Source organism: Musca vetustissima, unplaced genomic scaffold (genome assembly GCF_032173495.1).
Source record: "Musca vetustissima isolate MV318-11 ecotype Yass unplaced genomic scaffold, APGP_CSIRO_Mvet_v1 utg5479, whole genome shotgun sequence".
NCBI classification, from domain to species: domain Eukaryota; kingdom Metazoa; phylum Arthropoda; class Insecta; order Diptera; family Muscidae; genus Musca; species Musca vetustissima.
The window spans coordinates 200,038-215,783 of NW_026880541.1; the positions used below are offsets into that span (position 1 = coordinate 200,038).

The 15,746-nt window shown below is 31.7% G+C and overlaps 1 protein-coding gene across 1 annotated transcript in view; it reads right to left on the reverse strand.

The window, feature by feature from the left end:
• The window catches only part of LOC133326219 (uncharacterized), a 181,185-nt gene that overhangs the window by 123,580 nt on the left and 41,859 nt on the right, over positions 1 to 15,746 (reverse strand). The window contains 1 exon segment of the mRNA XM_061534900.1: positions 2,947 to 3,005. Coding sequence (XP_061390884.1) covers positions 2,947 to 3,000 — 54 coding nt within the window. The 5' untranslated portion in view covers positions 3,001 to 3,005.

The following is a 15,746-nucleotide window of genomic DNA, read 5'->3' on the forward strand; positions in this document are numbered from 1 at the left end:
ATTGACCTATCATCATCTAAACAGCCGTTCTAAGTATTTGGTCAGAACCCCTTCACCTTGTAAAATATGTGATGTTCTGCATATAATAATTGCATCTAGATCGATTAGAAAATCTGACAAAATTAAAGTCTTCGGTTCATTGCGCCCCCTGAATGAAATCTCAACTTCACCGAAAACTATAGGCGTCTTCCTTGACCATAGTCGGGAATTCATGTACAAATTCGAAGCGATCAGCGCAAAATTTCCGTCCTCTAATGGAGTAATAGTAATATTATGCACATAGTCACATTTACCTAATTACATATAACCCCCACATCAGAGTACATACAGCCATATAATTGGTAGCAATTTGAAGGTCAACAACTCCTCACGATGTTCGGACCATAACTGCGGCGTCTGGAGCGACCAGAAAAAACCGGCAAAAATTTAGTATTTGGTCCATTTCATTTCTTAAATATTAACCGATCTTTACCCACAAACAATAGGGGTCTTCATTGGGCCGAATCCAACCTACGTGCAAAATTTCGTGAAGATTGGTCCATAACTGTGGCCTGTATCGTGTTTACAAATTATAATGGACAGACGGACGGATGGACTAACACACATGTCTAGATCGACTCAGCTAGTCGAGATATGACGATCGGTATACTTAAAGGTGGGTCTAGGACCAATATTTCGCGGCGTTACAAACTTTTGGAGTTTCACAAAGCTATAATACCCTGACAACATAGTTGTGTAGGGTATAAATATCAAACGGAGCAATAAGTGTGGATTTTATTTAAAATATTTGTAGAAAAATAGAGCTAACAAGTGAAAAAACGTTAATTTCGGAATTTTGGATACCCTCCATCATAGGTAACTTGCAATGAAAATATAGGGAACCTACCATAAAAGTGGGCATATATCGATAATTCTACAATGTTCACCAAATATAAAATTCTGTTATTTTTAATGGGCATTTTTCCTAAAATCTGAAAACCCCAAAACGTGGACTCATATTCATAACGCACGGTAGAGTATAAAATTCTCAAACGACTGTAATTTATATTACAAACTTATATGAGGCTATACCTAAAGGGGGACCAATATTGATAGAACAGTATAGTAATTAGCGAATATTTGGAGTTATCATTATTTGAGGGCTATGCCTAATTAGTGACAGATATATGTATGTCAATTAATAATAATTATATGGAGGAGATGCCTAAATGCTTGCCGATACATTTCATTAACCTGTGGTAACCTGTGGACGTCAATAAGCGAATATTTCGGGTTATCATTATTTGAGGGCTATGCCTAATTAGTGACCGATATATGTCAATTTCTCAACTCTTTCCTCCAAGAGGTATAATTATATGGAGGAGATGCCTAAATGCTGGCCGATACATTTCATTAGCCTGTGGTAACCTGTGGACGTCAATTTGGAGTGGTACACCACATCTTGTATACCTTCGGAGTCTTCCACGAAATTTCAAATACGGACAAGAGATGAAACATAATTGTAGATCATTACAATGTGACTCTCACACACTGGCAGAATCAATCGCATTTTTAACTGACCAAAACATGGATTTCAAGGTTCTTCTTTTCATTCCCGCACATCACCCATATTTCCCTACTAAAATCAGTTGCTATGCCGCCAAATTGTGATGTAGGAAATGACTCAATAATCTCTAAGATTGATAGCCCTTTTCGTTAATTATTTGTCTTAGATTTTTTTCCAACTTTTTTCTTAAGCCTTTTATAAAAATACCTTCTTTGATTTTTTCTTAATTATCTGTCAAAGTTAGGAAATTTTGTAGAAAAAAATCATAGAAAAAGTCTTTCGTTTTTGGAGAGTCATTAAATCTCCACCTTAAAGTGGTACAACAATACAAATGTTTTTGAACTTTAAGCCGATAAACCTTTCTTTTTGGCAAATACTCTGTATGTGTGTGTGCGATTGTGTGTCCATTAAAGAAAAGAAATACCAACAAATTGTAAGCTCTTTACCGCCAAAACCCCTATCCCATTTTGTTAGACAAAAATTCGGAGTTTATTGACTTTATTCGGCTGTTTCTTTCATTTCATTTCTTTTGCTTTGTTGTGTTGTTTTTTTATTTAGGTGAGAGTCACATAACCAAAAAGTGACTAGTTCACATTGTGATTTATATTGTTCACCTGGTAGGAAATTGTTGGCTCATTTTTTATTAGAGGATTTTCTTGCGGATTTTTTTGGTTTGGTTTATTAAAGCTTGAGTTTTGCTTTTGTTTGTTTGTTAATTTGTAAAACAAATGATTTATTTGTTAACAGCATTCCAATTAATTTTGTTTGTCTAGGCTTAAGACACTTTTTAATTGGATTATATTTCGCTTGGGGCCATAAAAGAGAGAAGAGGTTTCTTAGAATTTTTATAAATTATGGAAAGAATTTCTTTGTTATTTTTTTATAATTTAATTTAAATTTTGGCAAATACTTTTGATTTTTAATTTGTTTATTTTTGGAATACTAACGGAATTTTGATTCTATCACCACATAATAAAAAAAATAAATAAATAAATAAAATGTTTATTCATGAATATTTTTTTGGATAATGATCCTGTTTTAGATTTTATTTTGTAATATTGAATGCATACCCAATAGGCTTAAAGAACAAAATTTAGGTTTTAGAACTTAATTTTGATTTGAAAAAAATATATAATAAAATATATTTCCATTTTTAGAAAGGTGCAAAGTGATTTTGTTTCAGTACCTTAGAGTATCGGATTTTCAAATATATTAGATTAAATGTGCCTTTGATTCTAATTGGTTTTTTTTCTTACCCCTTTTTTTCTATATTTCTTCAAATATATTAGATTAAATGTGCTTTAAGTGATTCTAATTGGGTCTTAATTTTCTATTTTACCCATTTTTATAAAAAAAAATAAATAAATAAATAAATAATTTAAACTTTTGTATACACTTACCGTACTCGAAAGTATTAGTACTGTCCACGTGACTAGTGGCAAAAATATTTTCATTTTTGCTGTAAAGAGAAGAAAAAAGGACAAAATTATTAATAAATGGTTATGCGTAAATAATTAAAAACAGAAAATATTAATAAATGGTTATGCGTAAATAATTAAATATAGATAAAAATTGTCACACACACAATGTATATCCAACAGTCAACTCCTTTACCTTCTTATCTTAAAAATATTTACTTTATTTGACATCAGGGCAATGAACAAGTTAAATGTATTTATAAATTCCCTTTGTTTATCTTTTGACAATTTTTTTGCTGAAAACGTCCTTGGTATGGTGGTACCCTTTGCTACAACAAACAGCAGTCACAGCGAAAAATTCCCTCAAATCAGTTACAAACTTAATTGATAGCAGTGTCTAACTATGACTAATTAATTACACTTTTTCAATGTCAAACTGTCACTGTATTGGACGGAAACACACTTCCAGCACACATATGCTGCTGACCACTAGATATCTGCGAATGCAGAAGAAAAATCAGCAAAAACAACAACAACAGCAAAAAAGGCGAATAAAAGGGCGCCATAAAATAGGCGGCATTATTTCTCAAACAAAAAACAATCCCAACAACAGACTGACGACTGTCCAGTCGACTAGTCTATGAAAAAATAAAAAAAAAACAAAGAATGGACAAACGTCTGAATTTAAAGGCCATACAAACAAGCCTACTTACATACACATATGTATGCTGCATTGGCCAAACATCCAAAGGATTGACCATGTTAACTTTTGTTAGTCGCGGCAACAGAGAAAGATACGAAAAAAGTGCCAGCCACTTGGCAAGAATTGCGTAAATTGATATTCTATCCATTTTAAGCATAACAAGTGTGTATAAATCAAAAGGGCGGCCATGAAATGAAAAGCAGTCAAACAGATTCCTATGTGAATGGTATGGCATCGTATGGTATGCAGGATTGTTGTCTCTGCTTTGCAGGCTTCTTCTTCTTCTTCTTGACAAAATGAAGAATTTCCAGCTGTCAAATATTCTTTGTAAACTGCTTAGAAAAGAAAGCTTTGATTTATCAGCTACAACATTAAATGAGACACTAATATGTTGAGGACATTTTTTTAGCAGCAACGAAGAGGAAAAAGTACTCAAAAGGGAAATCATTATTCAAAGTGATGGGCGAATTTGTCTTTTTGGAGTTGCCGAATGGGGAAAATGTGAAAAAAAACAAAGGACTTAAGACAGGAGCGCAATTTTCTTTGTAAATATTTAATAATTAATGTGAACAAAAGGGCTAATTATTTTATGTGTCATAGGAACAGGTGATACAGCAGGGTAGTTAATTTTAGAGAAAACAAAAGACTTAAGGTACAAACTTGAAAAGAAAAAATGTTTGTAGAAAAAATTATTCTCACAAAACATTTCTGTAGCAAATAGTACTTATATTTCTGAGAGGAGCATTTTTTCAATAGGAAAAGAAAATATACTTCTGAGGAAAGAATTTTTCTATGGAAAAATGTTCTAGTCTGCTGAGGGAATATTTCTTTCTATAGAAACAATTGCATAGAAACAATTGAAGAGTTATAAGTCAAAGGCGAGAATTTTTCGGAAGGATTTTCAGATGCCTAGAAGTAATTTCTCAATATCGACGCCTCCGAACCATAGTATGCTAAGTCGACTTAGCCTATTTTAAAGTTTTTTACGTTTTTAGATACTACGGTCCTTAATTTAAATTCACTGAAATTTTGGTAATCATCGGCCAATCCAAACCAAAGTTATAAGCAAACATGTACATAGCATGGCACGTACGATTAAAGAAACTTCCATACTTTGAAAGCTTCTACTGAAAAACGCACTTTTCAGATTTAGCATACTATGGTTTGGAGGCGTCGATATGTTTTTTGATTATTAAAGCTAGAAACGTGAATTTGTCTACATATATTTTTTTGTGAGTTTATCAGAACCACTGACATTTTGAATTATTTTGTTAAAATTTCAAAGAGCTATAGGTCATTTCTCTGTATAGTTTTTAAAGAAATATTTGTGCCAGAGACGTGGATTTCTTACAATTATTTTTGTTTTTGTTTTTTAAGAAATATTGGATCGAAAGTCGTGATTTTTAAAGAATTTAATCAAGAACCTTAAATGACTTAAGCCACAATCTTACTTAGTGATTGAAGGAATATGAATTTCAAAAAAAAAAAAAAATGATATAGCTATTTAAGACAAAAGACTTAAGACACAAACATGTGCATATGATCATAAATATTGTGTCAAAGTAAAAACCTCTTTAGGAAAATTTTAAAAATATAATAAAACAGTTGAATTTATACAAAAGACTTAAGAAAGCTACTTGTGGTGAAATTACGATTTATTTTATTTTTTAATTATTATTAAAACTTTATGTTCATATTCTTATTATTTTTTTTTTCAAATTTAAAAATTAATTGCTTCATCATCCAAAACACTCCATACCTCATTGTTTGCCATCATCATATTCAATGCTCTTTAAATGGTGTTTTGTTTTGCCACTTTTCAACAAGTTGTATTTTTCAAAACAATTGCTATTTGTATTTGTTACAACAAAAAACCATGTACAATAAGAATTATTCTATTGCCTTAACTATAAGCAAATAAGAGGATTTCATGCTTAAAACAATTACTTGATGAATCTTCAAAAGGCCTCTCCAAAAAACATAAAAAACGAACGGTACAAACACGTGAATGAAACTCAGAACAACACCACATGAAATTGAATTTTTGGTTTGTGTTAGAATTCCAAGCACATACAACTACCATCATCATCCACGATGTTGTTGACTGACTGAATTTACAAACAACAACTCCAAAAGACATTTAACTTTATGTGAAACACTTTTGCGAGTCATTAGTGGCCGAGAGATACTTGAAGACACTTGCTATGGAACAAAAATGAAAGAAATTAAATAATATTTCTTTTTTTGAGAAATGAAGAAGAAGAAGGAAAACAACAACAATAACTGGAAAAGGTGAACAAACTTGGGTATAATTTTTTTTGAAAGAATAAAAAAAGAGAAAATTGTTTTTGTTTTGCTTTTTTGTCAAATGGTGGGTAATTGAACTTGTCCACGAAAGGCTGAGCTACATGACAAGTGGTATTTTTTTCTGTAGAATTAAAAAAGAATTATTATGTAAGAAGTAAAAGGTATTCTAATCTGTCAATGTGTGCAGAGAAAGTGTAAAAATAGAAAACACTCGATGACATAAGGAATTCATGATCTATGACAATAATTTTTGTCACCATGTGGGATAAAAGAAAAATGTTTGTGTCTTAAGTCTTTTATTGAAAGTCGTCAGAGCTTATGGATTTTTTTTCTAAAAATGTGTATTTTTCAGGTCCAGAATTTGTTACCCGCATAAGGAATTCATGATCTATGACAATAATTTTTGTCACCATGTGAGATAAAAAAATGTTTTTGTCTTAAGTCTTTTATTGAAAGTCATCAGAGGGTATGGATGTTTTCTAAAAGTGTGTATTTTTTCAGGTCTAGAATCTGTTATCAGTATATCCACAAGGCGCGTGTAATTGTTCTTTAAGTCGGGGACTTTTATAACAAATAATTCTTCTGAACGCAGAAAAAATCCTTTTCTGTTCACATTTTTGAAAAATAAAAATATTCTTTCAATTTGATCGGCGTTTATTTATTCAGAAAATCAGAAAAACATCTGACTTCAAAACTCACTGCAATTTTTTTTTGAATTCGCTTTTTGTCGCATTTTTAGATAGCCTTTAAATAAAAAAAATATCCTGCGCACATGCTGAACCTCATGACAGTCTGTGTATATTTTTAACCAAAAGACAACAACAATTCAATGCAATAAATAAACAAAAATCTACTAAGGCATGTGTCATTTTCAATCTATTTATGAGCATTTGATTTTTTGGTCAAAACCACTAATACCACCACCAGCACGACCATCTGTAAAACGAGCACATGCGACTAAAAATCTTATTGCGTTCAGGGTCTGTATCTGCGTGCCTATCAATGCGTCTAATGCTGGGTATTGGTATGTTGCATGCCACTAGGCCTAATAGAAAAACCAAGAAGAAGAAAAAAATAACAACAACGCAAAACATGCAACATGGAAACATGAATGTGTTGTTCCCCCTCTTTCAGACTACAACTTCAAATCTTAGAGAGTGCTTCGAGACAGCTCATACTTTTGCAAAAAAAAAATCAACTATTTTTGTTTGTGGACACATATTTAAGCAGGAATAAAAAATATGAGAAAAAAATAAATAACAGCAAGAAGAAGAAGCAGCAGCAGCTACAGCTTATTGCAAGTCAGTCATACAGCCAGTAAGTCAGTCAGTACACTATACATGAGTAAAATAAGACCAACAACATGTTACAAACGAACAAAAAAAAATTGTCTACAACATTGAACAACAGTAAGAATTTTTTTTTTAAATGGCCAACCAATTTATCGTCTAGAATATTTTAAGGGTATAGCAAAGCTATAAACATGAATTCATTAGGTAATAATTATTTGAAGACCCTTAAAGTTCAGCTCACGGGACTGGAGCTGAATTTTTAGGATTAGCAGACTAGCAGAGCAAAAAGCTAGGACTTTTAAAAAACATTCGCTGAAAGGACTTCCCGAGCAAAAAATGTGTTTTTATGGAATTTTTAAAAAGTACGTGCAGACCTGTATACGTGCATTCTAAAGGCCTAGGGAAATCTAGAAGATTTAATTTTTATACCCTACACAACTATGTTGTCAGGGTATTATAGCTTCGTGCAGCCCCAAAAGTTTGTAACACCGCGAAATTTTGGTCCTAGACCCACCTTTAAGTATACCGATCGTCATATCTCGACTAGCTGAGTCGATCTAGACATGTGTGTCCGTCCGTCCGTCTGTCCGTCTGTCCATTATAATTTGTAAACACGATACAGGCCACAGTTATGGACCAATGTTCACGAAATTTTGCATGTAGGATGGGTCTTGGCCAATGAAGACCCCTATTGTTTTTTGGAAAGATCGGTTAATATTTAGGGGATGAAATGGACCAAATACTAATTTTTTGTCAGTTTTTCTGGTCGCTCCAGAGGCCGCAATAATGGCCCGAACTTCGTGAAATTTTGCATGGAGAAGGGGATCGGGTCAAAGAATAAGCATGCCAGATCGGTCAATATTTAGCGGGTCAAATGGACCCTGACTTTTGTGTGAAAAATGACAAAATTTGTATTCTATGGCATATATATTTACCCCTGAAGGACATAGGCCCTAGAAGTTGATATTATATCCAAGAGGAGTGGTTGACTTTTAAATTAATACCAATTATATTGTTGTATGTGCTCGGATGTGGGAGTAACACCTAAATATTTACAGGCATCTCGTATTCGTATATTATTTAGTAACCCATTATCGCTCTACAGAGGGGAACTATAGCGCTGATCGCTTTGAAATGTTCTATGAGGTTCCAGTTATGGCCAAGGACAACGCCTATAATTTTCGGTGATGATCAGATAATAATTTTGGAATGAAGTGGACCGAAAACTTAATTTTTTTGTGTTATTTTCGAGTCGATATATAGACCACAAATGAAAGCCGAACATCACAACACAACCGACGGTGAAGGGAATCTGGACAATAGCTGTAGTGAATACTCGTAATATTCGGAAAATATGTCAGTGTGAGGAAGAGGTGATGTTTACCTCAAATCGGGCAAGATCACGAAATATTGCCTACGCTCGGAATAAACATCCGCAGAAAATTTGAGTTCCGTGGTAGTTGTGTAGGGTATAGTATGGTCGGCCCCGTCCGACTATACTGCTCCGCTCACTGGTTTTTTTTTTCAAAATCCTTTAAAGGTATTTTGATGATTTTCCTACCGACATGATTATATTAAGGCATTACGAAGTGGCTGTAACTCCTTCACAGATAATTTTTAAATGTTTCTAATCACCATAAAAAGTTCGCGCGTCATCTTCGGTATGTTCAAGGTCCTAGCCCAATTTCACAACCTATTGGTTAATTATTGATGCTTTTTGTTGGGATTTTTTGGTCAGGTATTTTTGATGAAAATAATTTTTCATCAAAAATACCTGAGCAATATTTTTCTAGCAGCCTCATGGTGGAGGGTATAGGAACTTCGGCCCGGAGGGTATAACAATTTTTAAAGCCTATTTTAATAAGGAGGGAGGTCCGATAGACCAAGAAAAATGGAGTTAACAAAATGGTGAATGTCTATTTATTGAAATATCATGGATTGTTGAAAAAATATATTTTGTGGAGTTTTAAAAATATGTTCTATGTGTCTTTATTTTGTAATAAAATATTTTATAAACATATATTTTTGAATTTATAAAGATAACTATTTTCTTACATTCAAATCATTTTTTGAAGGCTAACCAAAGTTGACCATGATTTTAAAACTCTAAAATTTTCTTTATTTTATAATTTGTTTTAATATTTTTTAATAGCCATCTCACTGTACATTTAATAAACAGAAAAACAAAACCAGGCAGCACGAACTGTAATAGCAAAAAAAGTAACTAGAAATCGTTTTTAAAACAAAAAACAATAATAATAAAAACAGAAACAACAGCAAAGCAAGCAATATATCCATGAAAAATACAAAATATTCGAGAGCGAGAAATATCTCTTTGGTGGCAGTTGGTCGGGTGGAAAAATGCGTAAAATTTCCGGTTTTACTAGATTTAACAAATAGAAAAATATGAAGAAGTTTTAAGCTGCAGATGCTGCAAATATTGGTGCTTGGTGCCAACACCGGCAGCGGCATAATCAACACTAGTCGCATAACCATGGACATGAATGTGTTTCATATACGTATAAATAAAATGACAGCTACAGTTGTTGATATTATTATCATCCCTCTCCTGACATTTTATTAATGAGAAAATGAAAATAATCTTCCTCCATAATTATACAAAAATTAATTTGAAAATTGTCCTGAATGACCTTAAGGTCATTCCATTAATGAGAAATTTTGAAATACTATGACACAGGTGCAGAGCACACATTGCGTGTTGGAAATGGCATTAGAATAAAGAACGAATTGATTACCCGCTTAGGTATGTACCCAAGGGCATTTAGTTAACTAATCCTCCCTTCTTCAAAAATTAACCCAATGCAAACAATGTAAACGTTCGTAAAACCAATATTGATATTTTCAATCCCCATCATCCAAACTTTTTTTGTTTGCTTTTGAATGTCAAGGTTCTTGTTCAAATGATGGTATTTACAAATGTGAAACTATTTAACCCAAAATATGACCCCCTGTGTGTAAGACATACATACATGCTCTCAAACTGGTTGCTTGATGGTTGTAAACACTTCACATTAACAACAACACCAACAACGATGATCATAACACGCATTTGTTAAAGACGTTGTAAAATTCATTCATTAAAATCTCATAAATCATTTGATAGCTCTTGAGGCGTTCATAAAACAATACATACATCGACAATATGCACTAAATAAACTGAAATTTACTACGGAAACTCTGGCCCAAAGGGCAAACAGCAGGGCTATGTAGACAAGTTTCATGAACATACGCACTGACTCAATAATCTTAAGGCGGATGGTGTATTTCGAGTCTGCCAACTCCTTATATAGTTCGACACTGTTAATGAAGTAATAATGTTACCCACAAAAAGGGCACTGTATCATCCATCCTCAGAATCGTCATCACCAGTACCGCACCATCATCAACATCATCATCATTATATTATTGCCTTAATTGTTTGTAGTACCATCTTCGTGTTGTTCTTTTTATTGTACTACACATTTCGTGTTTTACTTTTGACTCTTCTTGATTAATAATACATTTGTGTTGTAGTTGTTGGTGTTGTTGTTTTTTTTATATTTCTTAGTTAATAAACATGAGCACAGCTCATTTTGTAGAGCTTCATAAGCAATAAGAGGGCGGATGGGCGGTTGTTCGGTCAGCGCCAGTCCAGTGCAGTCTCATGCATTTCAAGAACAACACCACTCATCCTCTAGCCATGTTAACAGATGTTGTACAAATTTAGCTCAAGAAAACTGTGCTAAAAATGTCATTAATATGCATGGCATGACCAATATAAGGTTAACCAGAAAAGGTGCCCATAGCCTGCTTCCTAGGAAAGAATTTACAAGCTAGCGAGACAAGAATTTTTGCCATGAGCATTCATGCCAAAGTTATGATGAAATAATTTCATGCCAAGTTATGGTCAATACGAAATGTCAAATATTTAGATAGCGCCTCTCATCATCGGCGGATGACAACAGCCACTCTTGTCACAAGAGTTTATTATCAGAATAAAAATGTGGATATTAAATTAAATGTTAAGAAGATATGAAAGTCAAGGCATACGAAAGACTTAAGCCACAAACTTGTTTGGAATTAGAATTGAGAGGGAGAAGGATTTTTGTAGAAATGAAAAGGAGTATGTATTCCGGCAATGATGTGAGATAAAGAAAGGATCATACACATACATACACGTCAAGATGACATGTCCACTTTTCAGGACATTTTATTTTTAGAATTACATTTGAAAGTAAATATTAGAAAGATATAAGAAGACTTAAGACACAAACATGATTTAATTCAGTAATGAAAGGGGAAGACTTCAAAAGGGAACATTTAGCAGAAAAAGGAAGGAATGGTTTAGGACTCTGCATTTGATGTAAAATATTCTGTAGTATACAAATAAAAGTAAGGCACACATCTTTGTGGAAAGAAATTGTATTGGAGAAGTCAAATAAAAGACTTTTTTCAAGGCACACACTTGCTTTGATTTTCTTTTTTTTTTAATTTGATGAAAATTCATTATTTTTGGCCATAAAAGAAACACACACTTGCTTTGTGGAAAATTCATTATTTTTGACCATAAACCAATTTAGAAAATAAAGAAGGTCTTGACCGATTACTTTTATCCTAGTTCATATGATAGCTATGTATGTACAGAATAACGTGTGAAAATTTGGAATCGATTGGATTATTAGTTTTTGAGTTATTGTGCAATATATAAATCCAGTTTATAGAGAAATTCTTGAAACAAAATTCAATTTTTGAAACCAAGAATGAATGGTATCAAAACTCTAATGACGGGGTTTTAAGGAACCAACAGAGCTTTATGCCCGGATCTCTTTATGTGTGGGTTTTAATATATAATTTTTATTAAATATAAAATATTTTGAAGCTTTGACCTGGGTTCAAACGTAGATTTTAAAAATAAGCTTTGGTCTGGCTTCAAAATTCTTTTACTTTATAAAATGTTTATCCTGTTTTCAACCGAGGAGGACAGAAGAGGACTATAACCACATTTTTCGTTCAGATAATTTCCAAATTTAACACATAATTTTAACGCCTTTCCCAAACCACAAACTTCATATATTCTCCTTCTATTTATTTTCAGTGCAAACAAAAAATATATAAATTTTTGTGTTGAGCCTTTTTTATGTTAATCCCAACCAAAAAAAAAAAACTAACAAAAAATGGGTGTTAACCCAACAACTTTCTTATATTAAATTATGGTATTAACCATAAAAAAGCAAACCTGCAATGTTTCCTTTTACACCTCATGGCTATAAAGTTTACAAAAGTTAGATATAAAAGCACAAGAAAAGAACTTGCCTCAGCAAAACATGTTCACACTTCCTTGTGGTCAACGGATACAAAAAAGAAATCATCATAAAAATCTCATTGTACCTTGGCTTAGGACAATAAAAATTTCAACACCCAGTATTGTTAATGGTCTACAATTTCATATAATAATTTACAAAAGCTACCTTAACAACCACAATAGGGAGTTTCAAATTCTCAGATTTGTTTGAGAAGAAGAACAACAACAGGAAAAAAAGAGCGAAAGAAAAACTAGAACTACTTGAATATTATTTGCAACCTTAAGATATTGTTCTTTAGGGTTTTTTGTTGTTGTTGTTGTTGCTGTTATGGTTTTTGTTGCCATATTTATGTCTTGCTGTTTGTTTATCTAGTTTAGTTTATCAGCTAATAAACGCTTAAATAAAATATATCCACCTGAAGCCAAATCATGATAACATGAAACTACAACGCTTGGCAATGATGCAATGGTGTTGTTGTTTTACTCCTAGATAAATAAAGACAAGGATTGTAACAAAAGGATTTGCACAAGGTTTTGAGACTAGGATTTTTTCGTCTGCTCCCTTGTGGCATTTTAATGAGTTTATGTTGCCTTTTCTCTCTCGCTGTTTTTCTCTCTCAATAAATAATATAGTTGTGAAATATAAAAGAACCTTTATAGCAGAAATTTGAATTTCCATATATAATTGAAACCAATTGAAACCCCCACAATTTCAAACTCCCACAACAATGTTTTCAAACCAAAAGAAATTTCCCCATAGTACGTTTTTTTTATAGTTCAAGCTATTTTCTGTATAAATATCATATTTAACACCTTGCTTATAACACATTTTAAATTAAGCCACAATGACTAATTGGTAAGGTATAAATATTTTTTTCAACTAAGAAATTTTTATGGTTATCAAATGGCGAAGATGATGAGGAGATACAACGATGATGATTGTATGATGCGGATGATGATATCATCGCACTTGTTTTTTGGCATTAATACACAAATGACACAGATTTAATAAAAGCAGCTAACGTTTAGCAAAACCATTCGATCATCATGGTAGACAAGTAAACCAGCTAGTCAAACCACGCACACACACACACACACACACACACACACAAATGTGACTAGTCTTTAAAGAAAAAAACTTGACAGATATATCAAATACCAGTTCTTGGTTTTTTTACATTCATTTGTATTTGTTTAACTGGTTGTGTCTTTGTTTGCCCAATTTGTTGAAATTTGATTTGTCAAAAAATGAACAGAAATCTTGCCGTTAAATGATATTCTAAAAAATTGTTTATTATGTTAATCTGATTTTGTGATGAGTATTCTTTATCATATTAAAAAAAATTAAATACCGTCAAGGATATATGATTTTTGCGGTTGAAAGATGTTTTTGAATAATTCCATCGAATTTTGAAATGTTTTCTGAAATTTTGTTTAGCTATTATTGTTTGCCATAACAAAAATATGTTTTTATATTGCTCTCCACATCATTATTCAAAACTCCTGAGGTAGTGCCTATATTGACAGTAATATTTCAAATGTTGACATAATAAAAATAATTAACAGATGATAATGAAGATGTGAATTGAACGTTATTTTGATAAATGATGACAACAATTTTGAAGAAAAAACATAATTATAATAATCGGCATAAAAACAAATCAGGATTGTAATACTATTTTTTGTTTTGATATCAAATTTTCCTACAATTTTTTTTTTCAATATTGGTCCTTTTTAGGTTAGCCATTATATACACAATTTTTAATTATAAATTTAATTTTTCTTTGCAAAAAAATTTTTGTAGAACTTCAATGGCCTAACTGAGAAATATTAATTTTTTTTTAATATTCTACTTGTTTGGTATCAAATCTGCCTACAAAAAGTTTCAATATTGGTCCACTTCTTAGCCTCTATATTTTTTATATATAAATTAAATTTTCCATAATTTATATGCACAAAATTTCCGTAAAACTTCAATGGCCTAGTTGAAATATTACATTTTTTATCCTTCCCCTTGTTCTACATAATTATAAAAAATAGAACATATTTTTTTTCATTATTTCAAATGACCTAATTTTTCGTAATATGCAATCATTCTTGTTCTCTTTTCCGCATAGCCCCTTGATTCCATTAGATAACCTTATAATTTTCTTTTGCAAAAAACAACTTCGACTAAGCTTCTATGATATCATCTAATGCTACATCGTCTTCTTGTTTTAATCTGATCTTTGACATCGTTTTTTGTTGTTGCTTCTTATGATCATTATTCCCAGTTTATTTCAGAGTCAAATAACCACAAAAAAATCGGCTTTGTTAGATATGATATGCTAAAACAAGTTTGTTTCTTAAGTCTTTTGTTTTACATACAGAATTTAGAATAGAACAGCACGCATAAAAATATTATCATATGTCATATTATATTATATTATAATCATGTCATAATACTGCGAAATAACCTAATTTTTTCTTAAGAGGAATATTATGATGATGGCATGGATATGAAAATAATATTTTATTATGAGATCAAGCTCAATGGAATTTCGAAAAGATGAAAACATAACCAGGTTACTGAGTTCATTATTCGGGCAATGATGTGATTAATTAAAATTGAAATGCTAGAAAACATTTAAAATATTATTTTTAAATAAAAATAAAAAATCAATTCAATCTTCTCCCGCTCAATTTTTATTCAATGAAAATTTAAAATAAAATTATGGTTATTTTTTTAGATATTTATAATTAAAAAAAATTGTCATTATACAAAAAAAAAAAAAAAATAAAATAAAATAAAAATGTCCCAACGGTGAAACGCGTCGCATATTGGTAGGATCATAGGTTCTTCTCCTGGCTTTCCTTTTTATTGAAAAACTTAGATCATTAAGCTCGACTCGAAAGAGTATAAATAACTCTTAGTAATTGTTTATAGCAATCGGCTTTCTATATTTTATTTTAAATTACAATTTCCTTTTTATTCAAAATCCTATTCTTAATTAATAAAAAAAATACTCACATTGAAAAAAATATCACAAATCTGGTTTTATATTCTTTTTCAGGATGTCACTCCACTACCTCCTTCCAAATCCCATTGCACAACTCGTTGCAGTGTTATGTTTCTTTTTTTCCACTTTGTAAAAATCTTCACTAACAAGTCTTAAAGTATGCCGATGGTTATTTTTCA